Genomic DNA, 18,087 nt, shown 5'->3' with positions numbered 1-18,087 from the left:
GGGCTTGCCCCATTCTGCCCACCTGCCGTTCCTACCAGGATTGAAGTAAGCAGGTCCAGTTGAGCAACTCTCTACCCCAGTCAACATCCTCAGCTGCCAACGACACAACTGCAGCTTCACCACTCCTGCACACGTGGGAGACATTAGTGGCTGGAAAGCCATGGCTGCTTAACCTAGTTTGAGGTTTCAGATTTACTGGGGTGTGACTTCGGTTACCTGGTGCTTCAGTGTATCCTATTACTGTTATCTTACATCTCTGTGGCATCTGGCACTTTGTAGATTCTTCTGCCAGCTGCAACACCAGCCCTGCACTGCAGGAAGGCAAGATTTTTTTTCTTCTGTTGGTCAGATGCAGTGGAAAGGCCCACTCCTAAGAGATGCTCAGCATCTGGGCCACATGCAAGTTTACGTGATTTCCACACGGACGATGTATACATACCTAAACACACAGGGCAGGAGAATCAGTCAACAAAAAGGCAAGTGTTACTAAAAACAGTTGGTTACAAGCTCTCCATCTACATAAACATTTCATAGCAAGCGTCATATTATTTTAAAATTAAAATATATTGAATAAATACATTCTGCTTATTGAGCAATAAAGAGTCCTGTGGCACCTTATAGACTAACAGATGTATTGGAGCATAAGCGTAAGTCTATAAGGTGCCACAGGACTCTGTTGCTTTTTACAGATCCAGACTAACACCGCTACCCCTCTGATACTTGACATTCTGCTTATTGTTCATAAGGGGCAACACTGGGGGAAGGGGAGACCATGCAAACACTACCTCTCGTATTATCGACTGCTGCAACTGGGCTGGGGGGTGCAGACAGGGCAGAAAGGTAGGATCTGAGTGGAACTGAAGAGCACCTCAGTACTGCTTAGGCACACTAATTGAAGGGGCCAGGTAGAGAGCTGGTCCTCAGCGCTGCCATTAGCTATTCTCCAGTCTGCCAGAACAGTCTGAATTGAAGTGATGTGGGCAGAGGCGTCTCCAAGATTAGCACTGAGCTGGTGCAGTAGCACCAGCCCTTAGAATATCTGTGCAATGCTCGGTGCCCCAAGTGCTGTAGTGTTCCACGTGCCTGGACCAGGATGGGGACCACCAATATTCTAATGCAGACAGGGCTTCCGAGGTTGACCAGGCCTCTTACCACACTGTCTCATTTCACCTTAGCTCATCCAGCATCTGAATTCACACCTCAAACCCCAGATTAAGGAATGATGCACTGAAACTCACAATAACTGGTTAATGTACTTATTACAAACTCACTATTCTCTTAATAGTGCTGAATAAAACCATCACCCCTGCTTACCCACACACACACACACACACACACACACACACACACACACAGAGCTATGTTGTGGTCTTCATGGGAACTGGCCTAGTAGAATCACAGTAAATTCCCTCCTACACACACATTTGAAAGAATTAGTGGTAATTCTGAATTAAGATCCAGTAGCTAAATGGACCATTATGGTCCAGATTAGATTTAGCAGTTCAACAACACAATTGCAAGTGCCCAGCTGGCGTACGCCAGATTTACAAATGCCCAGCTTTGTACAGCATCACGTACACACAGATTTATAGTCTCACCTCCTCCTCCCCACAAACAAAGCAAAACAAGCACCCAGGACCGAAGGACCGCTCCAGCCTATGGAGCAAAGCCCAGGTGCAGGTTTCCACAGGTATTATTTGTAACCTCAAATGAACTAAACATGCACATCTCTACTACAAACCCGGCCAGGGAAATCAGGTTTAGGAAGAGAAACACATTTCTAGAAGTCCACACGTGTTTGGTTTTTTTTTTTTTATTAGGACTGACACATTCATTGTATGTCACAACTTCCACGGATCAATGAGTTTTAGAAAAATCAAAATGCCAGCACCAGCCAGGCGGAGGATGGGGCTTATATAGTAACAGTTTTGAAAAGGCATTAAATGTTTACTCCCCCTCCATCCATAACCCCCCCCCCCCCCCCCCCCCCCCCCCCCCCCCAAAATTCTCACAGCTTTGATTGTATTGATAAGCATGGTTTGACAAAATGTTTCCCAGCTGTCAGGTTATTCTCACTGCCACAAAGAGGCTAACTAGAACTCAAAAAGGCCAGGAATTACTTTAATGGTAAAAAAAGAGCTGATATGACAACACTACTAGTAAAGTGGGATACATCACAGAAACAAAAAAGTCTTTGCAGGCAACACTGGTTGGAAATGGTAAAAACACTTGATGGGTGAAAAAAGTGAAACTCTAAATTATATACAATAGTAGCTAAGGGTGGCATTGAAAAATAGTCTCATTTAATGTGACCCAAGGTTTAACTTGCCATTATCTATTGCTTATTTATTCAGATCAGTAATAACACTTTATATAGAGACAGATGTGTAAAAATGAAACGTTGTGGAAAAAACAGCTTTTCATATGAAATGCAAAGTAGAAGCTCTGTCCAATGTGGAATGTACCTACAGTCATTTTTACAAGGCTCTCCTTCTTCTCGTTATAAAACCAATTGACCTGCCAAGCAAGTTAGCTGTATATTTTACTTGCTCAGGACAAGTTGTTTCGAATCATTTGCAAGCATCTTTCATTCTGAAGTTCATTTTCACTCTGAAAGTCTTACTTGCCCCTCTGTGAACAGACAGGATCCGTAAGCGTCTGCTAGCAACATGGAAAGGAGGCAGGAGCCCTAATCCTTATGAAGGACGAGATTCAGTTGTTAAACTTCAACGGGTATCCAATGGCTTTTTCCAGGCACTCTACCAAAGAGCCAGCAGAAAGAAAATCCCTCTCCACTTCCACAAATTTTATGTAGATGGATTTAGGTGACACCCCTGGTTCTACGATGCAGTTCTGAGATAAAAACCCATTGATTCCAACCCACTCTTTGCTGAAGGTTTTGGTGTTGGCCTGAAAATGTAAAAACAAACACTGCTGGAGAGTTCTAACCTCAGCAATGCCAAGGTAACAATAGATAATTCTGGCGGACTCCATCTCCACCCTGAGAGAGGCCTGCGGTGAAGGGACATCTACCTCCCCCTGAGTCTCTTTCCCAGGATCTGGGCCTCTGCGGTCTGCATGAGGCGAGTGGGGTTTCTCCTGGCAATCTTCATAACCAATGGCATACAGGCCAGGGCTTTTGGGAATCCCCCCTGGTAATAAATACTGAACAACATTTCCTCCTGTTGGCTTAGAGTGAGCTATAGGTATCCAGTCAACTTCCATATGCAGCTCCAGGCATCTTGCTTCACTAATAGTAATCTCTAGGAATTTATAGTAAACATTTTTCCAGTTCATTTTCTGTACTCGCGTCATGATGATCCTGCCCTCTGGCTTCTCCGAATTGAAATATTCCCTAAGCCGTTTGCCAAGAGGCACCTGGGAACTGATCTCAGCGTAGTGGTAGCGAATATCCTCCTTCCAGCGTGTGTTATAACCAATGCCAAAAATGGCTAGTTTGTTAGAAAGATGTAGCCTGGAGAAATCTGTCCAGCTCTGAAACAGCTCCCATTTTAATTGGACGGATTCCAAGATTTGCACAATGTTCTGCATGACGTCTTGCTTCCTAGAAAAAGCAACACAAATATAAACCATAAGATGGAGCTCAGCTCAGACTGGAGATTTTTTAAAAAAAGTTTTGCTGAAGTTTGAAAGAGCACATCAACTTTCAGAAAACATTAACCAAAGCAAGAGCAGCTATCTGAGAAACGGGTGGCCAACTGAGAAAAGGTGGCCACCAAAAATGTCATAGTTAGCCCTGATTTATAGAATTCATCATTAGCATTTAACGCTTTCAAAATGCTTTAGAAATGTCTTCAAGGGCTTTGTGAAGCAGATAAGAATGGGCATTTAGTTTCCTAAAATTCAGAAGTCTACAGGAACATTTAACCTAGACATATTACTCACAACATACACGTGTTCTAGAATACTCTTTCACCAGTTAAACACCTAACTCCCACTGAAATCTTCTTCTATAAGATCTGCTCTAGGATTGGTTGGGGATTGATCCTGCTTTGAGCAGGGGGTTGGACTAGATGACCTCCCGAGGTCCCTTCCAACCCTGGTATTCTATGAATTATTTGGGGAAGCTCTCTGGCCTGTGTCATGCAGGAGCTCAGACTAGATGATCATAATGGCCCCAGCTGGCCTTGGAATCTATGGGGGGGGGGGGGGGGGGAAATCAATAGGAGATAAGCATCTAAATACCTTTAAAAATGTAGCCCCATGACACATTATATACACATTCTGTGCAAAGAGGCCAAGTTAATGTTGCAGTATGAATGCTATTACTTTTGTATTTGTTTACTCTTAACACTGCAGTAAATTTTTATCATTTAATGTGTCTTCCCTTTCCCCCCAAAAACAAACCAAAAAAACACACAAGCCAACAAACAAAAAACCAAGATAGCAGAACCTTAGTGGGGTGGTTTTTTTTTTTGTTTTTTTTTGAGTCTCTGCTGACAAGCATAATTTTCAGCAACAGCTTAATGATATCAGTAGAGAAAAAAGTGCTTTTCCCTTATTTCAAGTTCCACTTTTGCACAAAACTTCACCACCCTTCCCCTCCCCCCCCCCCCCATCATATTCTCATGATGACAATGCAAATGGGCAGTGCAAGAACAAAACAGTTTAACTTTGCTGACTAACAGTGCTTTTGAGCAAACATTCCTCTGCTGCTATGGACCGGGAGTTACGCACTCAACACTACAATCTACTAAGATATTACTTAGTTGTGCATGCTCAACTATGTAATTTTAAACATTGTAAGCTTAAACATTAAGCTTTCCCGAAACTTGCAACGTCTTCACTGAGGTCCATAAGTACGGAATTGTGAAGTTTCAACAATTTGACTTCAGCTTATAAAAGCAAACAGAACTTTTTCTTAAATCAAAAGATTTTTTTCATGCTCCCAAAATTCAAAAAAGTGACAATGAATTTTGCACAAGTGTTCCAAAGAGCATTTACGTCTAGGCCAAGACTAAGCATGTGGGACATTTCAGTCAAAATTGAAAGCTTGAGAATATTCCAAATAACCAGAATTAAAAAAAGAAAAAAAAAAGTTCAAAAGCTCGTCTTACCATAAATACACTGCCTTTCCTATTATCTTAGGTTTACTTCTCAGTGATTATACTTTGATTTTTTTTTCTATTAATCATTTCTAAAAAGAACAAATGTCTTTCTACTTTTTCAACTCCCAATTGGTTTCCTGACTTTGAATGAACTAGTCATTGAACTGAACTAGATGAATAAACTGAAATGAAGAAAATATTCTCTCTGCCCTGCAGAAGAGGCTACCGCTTTGTCAAAAGCTGGTTTAACGCTTCAACAAACTCTCGTTCAGTGGTTTGACTTTTAGTACATATTTGCTACCAATTTTCAATTTTTTTTATTTAATGTAAATGATTTAAATACGAAATCTTCATTTCAGTTTATTCGACTAGTTCAATTCAATGACTACTTCATTCAGTTAAGAAACCAATTGGAACTTGTAAAAGCAGGATAGCTAGTTTTCCTCTTCCTCTCCCACACAAAAAACTTAGATGCGAGAAGACAAGCTCTACTAGTACTAAAAATCTTGAAAGATACAGTGACCAGAAGTAATCAGTTCATTTAGCTACAGATAACTCCTTTGTTTAATGTTAGTTTTAAATACAATTCATGTTTTTATAAACTTTCTTCTTATGTTTCCAGCACACTTAAGGTAATTTTAAATGCGGTTTCTGGTGGATTGATTTTGAATTTCCAAATAGTCTCTCACAAATCGCAAGTAAAAAAGTAATCTATTAAAGAAATGCATCATTCACCATCCTCTAAAATAATAAAAATTAACCATCTAAATCAATGTAAATTAAATTATATAATTGCTTAAATAAATGTGTATGTAGATATAGCGTGTCCTCCTGGTTAGTAAAAAGAAACACCAAATTTCTTTGTCGCGTAAAGACTATATTTAGTTGGAAATCATCATGTTTTAATAGTTAACCTTTCTGTAGAAAAACTACAAAATATAAATGCAAAACATGATTAAAATCAATGTTTCCTGTTTACTGATCAAAATCATGGTTACAATTGGTGATTTAAATCAATCTGATTAAAATCAATCCACCCTGTTAGCTAACTATGTCAAAGCAAATACCAATAAGAGAATTTGTACTTTTATAACTAATTAGCCAAGTCTATTTGCAAACATCTGCTGCAAGCATGAGCAGCTTCACACAGGATGGATGGGAAAGGCACTTATGGCACTATAGGCACTCTATTTGTCTCAGGAGTAAAGAACAAGCTAATAACATATCAGAGCCACAAGCAGGTATTACAGCTCTTTTGGTAATTGAGAAATCCGTCTCAGTCCGCTAAATCCCATTTGCAAAACACATGCCATTTTAACTCTTCTCATGCTTTCATCAACTGTAGTGAATTTGTATTTGGTCCCCTACAGTAGGGCACAAGCAGAAGAGAGAGTTTTGGATCTAGTGGCCATCTCCTTTCTCTGCCACCATGGGGAAATTCTCTTCTGAATCTTCAAACTTGCAGAGAATAAGTGCTCTTTTTGGAGGGCCCATGAGTACTCTCCCTTCTCCTAGAAAGCACGGAGTCTCTGCCCCACCTCCTATGGAGAACGGAGGCACTGCAGCAATGCATTCTGGTGTGCAGGCCTCGCACACGTGTCCCTTATTTACTACAGAGCTGGGGAAAAGGGGACCTCTTGGAAACAGGTGCAGAGAAAGGTGAGACAATAAGAAATGAAGGGGAGAAATGAAACAAAGTAGCATTAGAAGGGAAGGAGACCGAACAGAACAATGGAAGGAGAAAGCAAAGTCTGATAAGAAAAAACTTAGACCAACTGGCTAAGCAGCAGTTCTGCAGAAAAGGACCTGGGGATTACAGTGGACAAGAAGCTGGATATGAGTCAGCAGTGTGCCCTTGTTGTCAAGAAGACCAACGGCATAATGGGCTGTATTAGTAGGAGCATTGCCAGCAGATCGAGGGAAGTGATTATTCCCCTCTATTGGACACTGGTGAAGCTACACCTGGAGTATTGCATCCAGTTTTGGTCCCCCCACTACAGAAGGGATGTGGACAAATTGGAGAGAGTCCAGCGGAGGGCAACAAAAATGATTAGGGGGCTGGGGCACATGACTTACGAGGGGAGGCTGAGGGAACTGGGGTTATTTAGTCTGCAGAAGAGAAGAGTGAGGAGGGATTTGATAGCTGCCTTCAACTACCTGAAAGGAGGTTCAAAAGAGGATGGAGCTAGGCTGTTCTCAGTGGTGGCAGATGACAGAACAAGGAGCAATGGTCTCAAGTTGCAGTGGGGGAGGTGTAGGTTGGATATTAGGAAACACTATTTCACTAGGAGGATGGTGAAGCACTGGAATGGGTTACCTAGGGAGGTGGTGGAATCTCCATCCTTAGAGGTTTTTAAGGCCCAGCTTGACAAAGCCTTGGCTGGGATGATTTAGTTGGGATTGGTCCTGCTTTGATCAGGGGATTGGACTAGATGACCTCCTGAGATCTCTTCCAACCCTAATATTCTCCTGTGTCAGAGAGAAGCAGCACCAACTCTGGAAAAGCCAATCTGGTGCTGTGAAATGTCATGGAGAGGAATTAGCAAGGGAGAGGCTTGACAGGCCAGTGGCTAGAGCACTAGGCTACCCCCTAGCAGCTCTGGGTTCAATTCCCCCTTTGCTACAGCTTCCCTGTACCAGCTGGGGGGGTGGTGGAGGAGCTATGGTGAAATAAGACAGCCTCCGCTCCACATCTATAAAATGGGGGTAATAGTATTTCTCTATAAAGACACTGAAAATTGTGAGGCATCCAGTTACTACAATAGACAGAGTAAGGGGACATGGGGAGGAAACCTAAATCCTTGCCTTAGGCAGTCCTTTGGACATGCGTTATGCAATCGTACTTTTTCATTTTAAAAATATCTGAGAATTTAGACAACTCGCTAACCACTTGGTTTTGAATTTCAAACCCAGCGTGTACACCTAGTAACATGATCTGTACTCCGTCCTCACACAGGCCATCTCTGACTACCGACATTCCATATTGCATAGACTAACAGGACTAGGATGTGTTTTCTGGCTGCAGATCAACCATGTTTCTATAGCTGAAACTGGTATTTCAGCAGTGGAAAAGGGCTACACTGATGCTCAGGAGAGCTCTCAAAAGGAGAAGGCAGAGTCCCTGATCAATCATTTCCTCCGGCAATACATTTTAAAATGTGGCCATTTTCCACATTTGGCCACTAGTTATAAAAAAAACCCAGAAAACTCATTTATTTTGCAGATTCTTCCTCGTGTAGCCCCACAGATTTCAAGATTTAAAGAGCTACTGCTGCCTCCCTGAAAGCTTCATAAATATTCTGTTGAAAAAGGAAAATACCAGATCTGCAGACCATCCGTCCACCAAGGCAGCTGGCATGGAAATTCAGGGTTAGACTACAGCTGGCAGAAACCGCAGCAGAGCTCCAGTGAAATCAGTGGCGCCATGCCAATTAACACCAATTGCGGAGCTGGCCCAGGCTCTTTATTCTGAGTCTGGGCCAGCTCCACAATCATTTATTATTGGCTTCTCCAGGACGGCGATCACTCCACTGAAGGCTACACGCCCCACAAGTTCAGAGTTTCGTAACATTTGTAATTTGGGGCTGTTTCAAGATCGCTTAGAAGTTGAAATGAAGGCGACAAGCAGCAGCCTGTGTATTAAGTAGGCCTACACGCCAAGAGAGCATCACTCTACAAGCCGCAGACAAGTGCGGCTGGGTGAAACTCAAGGTGGTGCTTCGAACATTTAAAGCCCTACATGGACTGGGCCCAAGTTACTTGAGGCCCCCTTTTCACCCAATGGCACACTGCCAAAGGTGGATCAGCACAGGTGCTTGAACTATAGCCCCCCTTCTACAACCAAGAGGAAGCTAATCTCCATGGAACCTTGCAGCACTGGAATTCTCCTCTTCTGCACCACCAGAGCCCAGATTTGCCAACGTCTGCCCGAGCTACGGAGGCCATCTTTTTCTCCAGACGTTTGGGCACAGGCTGGGTCACAGGCTGGAGGGGTACCACGATGCCCAAGATGAAGGGTAGTGGGAGCCCAATTCACCATTGGCCTACACCTTGTGTCATTTACACCAGTGCAAAGCAAATGCATTTATGGCACTTTGCACTAGTGGGAGTGATGACACGGCAATGAGACAGACAGACTTCCCTTATTTTGCTAGAGGGTGTTGGAGAACTAACTCCATTAGGTAAGAGCAGGACATGGACATTTAACCTAAACTGGAGCCTCAGATAGGCACTCATTGAATATTTTACCAAACACAATGCACACACCTCTACTGAAGACCTCAAGTAGTTGCAATGCTCTGGTTATGCACAGGAAAGACATTTGCCTTTTGACAATTATATACCGACTGTTCACTGATTTCATAGTAAGCATTTGTAAATGTGAGCCTTAAAGCTGCACAAGTCGGCCAGGACTCCTTCCACAGGAGATGTAAGCTGGGAATGGGTGCAACGGGTGATTCTGCCACTTGCACTTTTAGAATAGTGAATGGTGCCTGGCTGATAGCCATGGAGGTCAAGCAGTAATTCACACTCCAGTGAACAGGAGTGGCACTTTCCCACATTACCCACCCCTGACCTACGGGGGGCCAATTCCAGGTGAGAGGGTAGCGTATTCCCAGCTCCATTCAAGCTTTGGCCCCTTGGCAAGACTATGGGGATGTCTTCAGCGGGCAGCAATCGATCCAGCGGGGATCAATTTATCACGTCTAGTCTAGACGCAATAAATCGACCCCCGAGTGCTCTCCCGTCGACTCCTATACTCCAGCACCACAAGAGATGCAAGCAGAGTCAGAGGAGTGGCAGCAGCCGACGACTCACTGCAGTGAAGACACCACGGTAAGTCGATCTAATAACGACTTCAGCTACGTTATTCACGTAGCTGAAGTTGCTTAACTTAGATCGATCCCCCTCACCCCACCCCCAATGTAGACCAGGGCTATGAACAAGGGGGTGATGGTGCAATTTTGGTGGAGGATTTAATGATGCAACAGCTCTGTTAAGAGTAGTCTGAGATCACTCACTTCACAGAGCACTTAGTAGCCAGCACAGCAGTGGCTTTAGGTCATTAACATCCAGTGCATCTCAGCCACACATCAAGAGTAATTACACCATAAACACACTGATTTCTGGACTGTTTTTTAATCAACATTTTATTAAGTGCAACTGAATTACTAGAAAGCCATGGAAAGAACCTGCTGAAAAACCACAGGAGCAGAGTTCTGACTCAGCCAGCCGTTTGCTAACACCACCTGTTGTGCCGGTGCTCCATTCTCATGCTAGAAGCACTGTTAATGGTGGTTTCTTATTTAAACAGTACCTGGAACTGCTCATGGTTAGCAGCATGAAACAGGAGGATAAAGATAGGAATACTGTCAAGGTGCATAAGTATTTATACAAGATACACATTTATATTTACACATGAAAGACTATAGCATACAAGCCTGTACTTTTTCAATGGATAAAGATGGAAAGACAGCCTTCTATATATGGCTTTGCTGCCGGTTCTTCAGATTCCAAGCCTCAGAGATGCTGAGCAGCACTGTGTCACTTACAGCTTGGAATATGCCATCTCAAACTTTCACTTTAGACATTTGGGACTGTAAGTTCATCATCTTCTAGGGACAAGACAGACAAGGTGACATTATAATTGGCTGTCTTATTAAGTACATTGCTGTCTGAGTACAGAGTTATGCTGGCAGCAGCATTTATACATTTATTTGTTAAAAGGCAGCGGACAGCCTCAATTTTCTCTTAGAGAAACACTTCTGTTCAAAACCTGATAAACCAGAACTTGTAATTTTCAATTGAACAGTGGAAGAGACAGCTTAGAATAAAGTCTCCTGTAAAATAGTACTACACAAGGTGATTAATAAACTAACTTCAGATAATTCAAACAGACTGAGGCTCCTGGTGAAAAAAAAAAAACGCTCTTGTAACGGGCCAGTGCTAGCAGGCACAGGCGTGACTTCATTTAGGGGAGTGATAGGTAAAGAGGAGCTTTAGAGAAGAAGCAAGGATTGCCAAGGACAGAATCACCAACCCAAGCACTCCGAAAGCTACAAGGATGATGGAAACTATTTTGACATCTAAAGTTTGACATCTCCCTGAGGCTTAGATGGCTCAGCAGCAGTTCCTTCTAACTCAGGGTTTCTACGATTATATCCAGCATCTCAGTCTGACTTGAAATCTTCAAACCAATAGGGAAGTTATAAATAGGTATCATGCAGTTTAAAAGGCTGTACTGTACCAACTACCTGTGAATTTCAGATACTGTAATAGTGACCACATGTGCAGTCAAAACAGAGAAAAGTGCGCTACACTGCAACTGCTTCCCCAATCACTTTATAACCAGGAATTAACCCTCCGAACAGCCGGTGAGGTAGGCCACTCGGTGACAGATAGGAGTTCAGTAACTTTCCCAAGGCCACGCAGCAAGTTACCAGTAGAGCTGGAATTCCCAACTGCATGGCTGCTGCTAGGACACTGACCACTGATGGTGGAATGGCTCCCTTTGTCTTGCTGAAATCTTACATGATTCAAATGAGTGGTGATTTGAAGCTTGGTGGGAGTTTTAAACAAACCATTTCTGTACAACTCAGACTCCAAGCAGCAGAGGCTAGCACAGCTGTTTCAGTGAAGGAGCCAACATCTTTCAAAGCTCTTTATTTTGTCTCAAGTGAATAAAAATAGCAGAACCAGTTCTCATGGCGTTAACGAGTTCCAATTCTTACGATGGTTGGGCCCGTATCAACTAAAAAAGGGTCCCACTGCATTTCAGACTTCACATACAGGATTCCAAACAACAGAGCAGAAAGCTAACACAGCACGATCACATGTGCATTTCCTACCCTGTGATCCTGTTGCAGGTACTGCCAAAAAAAAAAAAAAATATTTAGGAAGCCAGTCCTAGGCACTATGCTGGTCTAGCAAGAGAAGCACAAGCACGCTATGCCATAAATGCAGTACAGCTTGGGGTAAAGATATTATAGGCCCAACTGTCAAAGCTAAGTTTGGAAGAGACAGAGAATGCCTTATGGACAGAGCAAGGGACTACGGGAGGACTCCTGAATTCTATCACAGACGTTCTTAACTTGCTGTGTAACCTTGGACAAGCCACTTCACTTCTGTTCCTTACTTCCCACCTCTATAAAAGGGGGGAAATTATAATTACCTATCTCACATAAGAGCTTGGAGGCATTTACGGTTTGAAATCCTAACGTATCAAAAGATGGTCTAAATTAGCTGTTACCACTTAAGAAAGATCTTGGAGTCGTTGTGGATAGTTCTCTGAAAACATCCACTCAATGTGCAGCGGGAGTCAAAAAAGCAAACAATGTTGGGAATCATTAAAAAAAGGGATAGACAATAATATTGTTTCTACATAAATCCATGGTACGCCCACATCTTGAATACTGAGTGCAGATGTGGTCGCCCCATCTCAAAAAAAGATATATTGGAATTGGAAAAGGTTCAGAAAAGGGCAACAAAAATGATTAGGGGTATGGAACGGCTGCAGAGATTAATAAGATTGGGACTTTTCAGCTTGGAAAAGAGATGACTAAGGGGGGATAGGATAGAGGTCTATAAAATCATGACTGGTGTGGAGAAAGTAAATAAGTGTTATTTACTCCTCCTCATAACATAAGAGCTAGGCGTCACCAAATGAAATTAATAGGCAGCAGGTTTAAAACGAATAAAAGGAAGTATTTTTTTCACACAACACACAGTCAACCTGTGGAACTCTTTGCCAGAGGATGTTGTCAAGGCTGACTATAACAGTTCAAAAAAGAACTAGATAAGTTCATGGAGTATAGGTCCATCAATGGCTATTAGTCAGGATGGGCAGGGATGGTGTCTCTAGCCTCTGTTTGCCAGAAGCTGGGTATGGGCGACAGGGGATGGATCATTTGATCCTGTTTTGTTCATTCCTTCTGGGGCACCTGGCATTGGCACTGTTGGAAGACAGGATACTGGGCTAGATGGACCATTGGCTAGTATGGCCGTTCTTATGTTCTTAAGTCAAGAGAGGCAGCAGAGACAGTGTGATGAGTCGTGTATTTAAACAACTGGCTTAGTGAAGAGAGATATGTCTTAAACCTATGCACCAGGTCCCTCTACTGGAACAGTGCCCAAAGTGGAGCTGTTCCGTTAATTCACAGAACAGGGTGGAAGCGATGTACCTTGCTTCTGCAGGCGGTTGATGGGAATGGTGTTTTCATGTATGTACGTGTGCAGCCACAAAGGCTTAGTCAGAACCACCAGTGCCCAGAAAGTGCCATACTAATTCCAATGCATGTGTCCTATGGTTCAATGACAAGTCTCCAAGAAAGTTACCCCTCGCTAGCTGCATTGATTTCCTCCACTTCAAAGGGCCATTGTCAGGGATAAACCCCACCACGTGTGTTACGGTGTGGTCCTTTCATTGTAGAACTGCAAAAGGGGTATAAAGGCCTTAAGACACCACACACGGTATACCCTGTGGAATTTCCCCCCAAGCTCCCCTAAAGGAGAAGTGCATAGGTATGGCACAGCCCTCTAGATCTGCAGAGCAAAGAATCAGCTCCTCCATGCTACTCTTACAGCTGCCTTTGGCCATGGAAGTATGCTACTGCTGGATACCTACCCTGTCCCACCTGTCTCTGATAAAAGCAGCCATAGAATTAACATCTACTTGAAATTCAAGCTCAACCTCCGGGGTCTGCAGGGGAACATCCCCCAGTCCCACTTCCCTAAAATCAGGGCTATCCCAGAGGAGCAGAGTAGGTCTTCTCTGAACTAGGGGGGAAAAAAAGAGCATACCACACTGGCTTTGCTCCCTTCCTTACCTGGGTACTTTAAGCTGACCTATGGAATGGAAAAGAGGCTAGGGCCAAGAATTAGGCTCCTAAACATATACTTAGGAACTAAGTAAGTGGCCCAAGGACCCTATTTCACCCATTTTTTAAAAAAAGGTTTGACCTATGCCCTGATTCAGCAAAGTCCTCAAGTATGTGCCTATCTTTAACGTGCGATTAAGTCCAATGATTTCAATGGAATTACTCCTGCTTAAATTAAGTATGTGCCTAAGTACCTTGCGCACTCAGGGCCCCAATGCTCTATCAATCATAGAGTTTAAGAACACTGGCTATTCCTAATACAGGATTAAAAATAAAATTCTCTCGTTTTCTATTTATGTCGTTTGTTTTGTGCAATCTCATTTTGGACCATGCAAATAAAACTAATTAATTAATCTCATTTGTGTTTCTAGTCGGTTTCACAAATTCTCATGCATTAGCACAGCGTTGTACACTTTTATATTATACAAGTTTTAGAGAAGTGTCAGTCATTTCTACATTTTAGGCCAAATTTGTCCAGACTCTGCTCTAACCATTCCAACTGGAAAGCTTATCTTATTATCTTATTTCCAAAAAGAAAGTGGAGACACTGTTTGGTACATAGCAAAAACAAAACAAAACAAAAAAAAGGTTCTGTGTGTGATCATGACAAAGCCATGGAACAGCTACAGTGGAAACTGCAGACATGCACTTTAACTTTGTTAGCTAGTAGCTTTACAAGTAGTCAAGTTATCACACAGTTCAAACATATTTCATATAAAAGAATGCAGAACTGCTAATGCTGTAAAATTAGAACATAAGAATGGCCATATTGGGTCCATCTAGCCCAATATCCTTTCTTCTGACAATGGCCAATGCCAGGTGGTTCGGAGGAAATGAACAGAACAGGCAATCAAGTGGATCCATCCCCTATTGTCCACTCCCAGTTTCTGGCAGTCAGAGGCTAGGGGCACCCAGAGCATAGGGTTGAATTCCAGACCCTCTTGGCTAATAGCCATTGATGGACCTAACCTCCATCAACTTATCCAATTCTTTTTTGAACACCAGTGTAATTTGGCCTTCATAACAAGGCAACAAATTCCACATGTTGGTTTTGCAGTGTGTGAAGTACAGTACTATTTTGTTTGTTTTAAATCTGCTGCCTATTAATTTCATTGGATACTCTGGTTCTTGTGTTATGTGAAGGGATAAACAACACTCTCAGTCACTTTCTCCACACCATTCATGATTTTATAGACCTTTATCATATTCCCTTTAGTCGTCTCTTTTTCAAGCTGAACAGTCCCAGTCTTTTTAATCTCTCCTCATATGGAAGCTATTCTATTCCCTTATAGTTTTTCTTGCCCTTCTCTGTACCTTTTCCAATTCTAATATAGCACTAATTAGCCCTCAGGAGACAAGGAATGTGGAAGTTAAGGCTAAATGGACAGTGTATGTTCTGCCCTATTGTGGATGTGAGCATTTATGCTACAGCCTCTAGTTCAGACCCTGTTTTTCTACAACTCTACATACACACCCATTTATGATCATCTCTGGCAATGCAATTACAGCCTACATCATATTCATATGTACAAAGGACAGAGTGAAGGATGTTCATTCAGATTTTGATTGCTTAATGCAATGCTATCAAAATTCCAGCGAAGGTCGCAAATCCTGTTAACTCTGTATTTAATTAAACCTGTTTTAAGTAAAGAATTAAAGCATAATTAAAAGGCTCCTTGGCCAGAGGGAAAAGACCCTCCCCCACATCTCAGGAAAAGTCTGGCTATGGAAGTAGCTTTACACCTCTCTCAGTTGTGGAGCTCCAGTGCAGGTCTACTTCCTATGCACTTCGCCAAGTGTCCAGGGGTTCAGAGAAAGCTCCTCTACTTTTTATAAAAAGGTATCTTACGATATGAAGGATTTAAAACCACTGTGTAATTTAGCTATGCAGCTGTGAACAAATCAATCTTCCCAGCCTTGGATGAACAGTGCCAAGTATACTGCAAACACTCAGAACATGTCCTTCCAAGTCTGAGCATAGTAAAATGGAAGTCCATTTTCTAAGGAATGCCCCCTTCCCCTCCAGACACTTCGCGGGACTATTTAAATATAAATTTTGACCTCCAGCTGTAGAATGGCTCAAAGAGAGGCCACAAATGTTTACATGGGGGAAAAAGAAAATTCCTAATTCATGCTCAATCTGCTAAAATGATTTTGATCAGATTTGAAGTTCACTTTGAGGCATAGACCAAGCCTGGAAAATCCCAGCCTGAAAGCTTGAAAAATTAGAGACTGAAAACAGGGTATTAGAATGGAAATCAGTGTGCTTACTTTAATAGGAGGGGCATTGACCTCTACAGTTAAGTGTATAGAAGACATATGTAAGGCAGTTATCACTTAGCCACTGCGCCATTACATAAAAATGCTGCCCCAAAATAAGATTAAACTATTATTCCACACTGGCCCATTCTCCAGCAAAGAATATCCACACGTAGCATGTTTCTTCCCCCCCACCCCAAAATAGGTGGTCATGGAGAAAGAGATTCATTTGCTTCCCACAAGAGCAAAGACACATTAAACTTCCCACCATTTGCCAGGTTAAACCAATGCAGCAAAAGATTACAATCTAGCCTCGCAAAGTTGCAGAAAAAAAAATGACCATCTAGGCACAGAGTAAACTTGCCCATCCTTCATCACGCTAAATGTTTTACTCAAAGCAAGTAAGGCTCAGGGCCAACAGAAATGTGCATTGCTCAACTAGCAAAACCCCACTCCTTTTCTTGATTGTTCCCTTTCTTTCAAGGTATTTTCTGCATTCTCCAGTGTTATGCTGGTATTAGATAGAGGTCTGTGTTCTAATTTTAAGCTTCTATAGTTATACTCGTTAATGGGAATACCGTTACACTTTAATGAACATCTACATTTAAAATGCTCTTTTCCTGCATGCCCAAAGAGACAAAACTTTAGGTAGATGGAAACCAGATTACAAATAGATCCAAGAGTCAGGATTTTTGCCGGAGCACCCCAAGACCTGCCCACCCACATCCCCAAAGGTTAGGATGTGTATTTTACACAGTTTAATTTTTGCATTCATGTAAAGAGAGTTCTGCTTCGTTTACTGTATAACAGAGCCAAAAGAGACTTGAGTTGTGAAGCTTTCCACATGTTTTGAGGTAACTGGAATGATGCAAAAAGCAGATTCTTCAATAGTCTTGCACAATGTATTTATAATTATAGTCAGAAGTTTCTAACATCCTCCTCCCGCACAGCACCCCATGGGAAATGCATTCAATAGTAAAACATTCATAAGTTACTTACTGTGCTTCTTCTGAAGATTCCTGCTTTATCTTTAATGTTCTTTTTGTGGCAGGCATTTCATCTGAAAAGCAAAGTTCCAACAGACAGTTATATATTTAAAACTCTCCCAAAGCTTTTTACTTTGAAAGGTAATAAGTTGAACAACTTAGTGTTTTCCAGTAAAATTCTGATGTCACACTCTGAGGACACTGCTTCAGCTCTTAAAACCAGCTATTATGTAAGCTACATCACCATCCCTGAAATTTTAGCTACAGGATCAAAATCTGGCTTCACATGTGCAAGATCTTTCAAGGACAAGAGTAATTCCTGCCATTAAGTCACAAGTTGATTTCATTGTAAACTACATTCTGAAAAAGGCCATTCTGCTTTCAATAGCACATTTGAAGAGCAAGCACCAGAACAAACGTATCTGTATTCCATTTAGACTGTGTGCGTGCTAAGTACCTTTCTCATATCCATTCACTGAACACAAAGAATATTGTCAGCCCCAACTGCATGTAAATGTTGCTGTAATTCTTTTGAAGGATAATGGTGACAAACCATCAGAGCAAAGCCTGAGTCACCAGAACCCCTATATGGAATTACAGTCCTCATTTATGTACATTTTTTAAATACATGGTTTAAAGAAACTCCTTCCTGTCTCTTGTATCTCAAGTAGCCCCCTTTTACGCCTTATGCTCCCCAAGTCCCCCATACATTCTGATCCTCTTTAAATTAAAAACCAACATTCCTAGTTCTCATACTTCAGTTAGTTTGAGGAGGTATTGCTATTGTCATTTGAAAATGCAATTTAATCCATCTCTTAGGGTAGGTCTACACTTACCCGGTAGTTCGGCGGCAAGTAAATCGAACTTCTGGGTTCGACTTATCGCGTCTTGTCTGGA

General features: G+C 42.2%; 1 protein-coding gene across 1 annotated transcript in view; it reads right to left on the bottom strand.

Moving 5' to 3' along the window:
• Nucleotides 1-2,013: 2,013 nt before the first annotated feature.
• The window catches only part of MSANTD2 (Myb/SANT DNA binding domain containing 2), a 31,623-nt gene continuing 15,549 nt past the window's right edge, over nt 2,014-18,087 (bottom strand). The window contains exons 4-5 of the mRNA XM_026657877.2: nt 17,204-17,264; nt 2,014-3,565 (exon numbers count right to left, since the gene is read on the bottom strand). Of these exons, the coding sequence (XP_026513662.1) occupies nt 2,713-3,565; nt 17,204-17,264 (914 nt within the window). The 3' untranslated portion in view covers nt 2,014-2,712. The remainder of the gene's footprint in view (nt 3,566-17,203; nt 17,265-18,087) is intronic.

The sequence above is a fragment of the Terrapene carolina genome, unplaced genomic scaffold (genome assembly GCF_002925995.2).
Source record: "Terrapene carolina triunguis isolate 2854851 unplaced genomic scaffold, T_m_triunguis-2.0 Scaffold374, whole genome shotgun sequence".
NCBI lineage: Eukaryota > Metazoa > Chordata > Testudines > Emydidae > Terrapene > Terrapene triunguis.
Note: the sequence above shows the minus strand (reverse complement) of the source record. Positions and strands in the feature narration are given on the sequence as shown.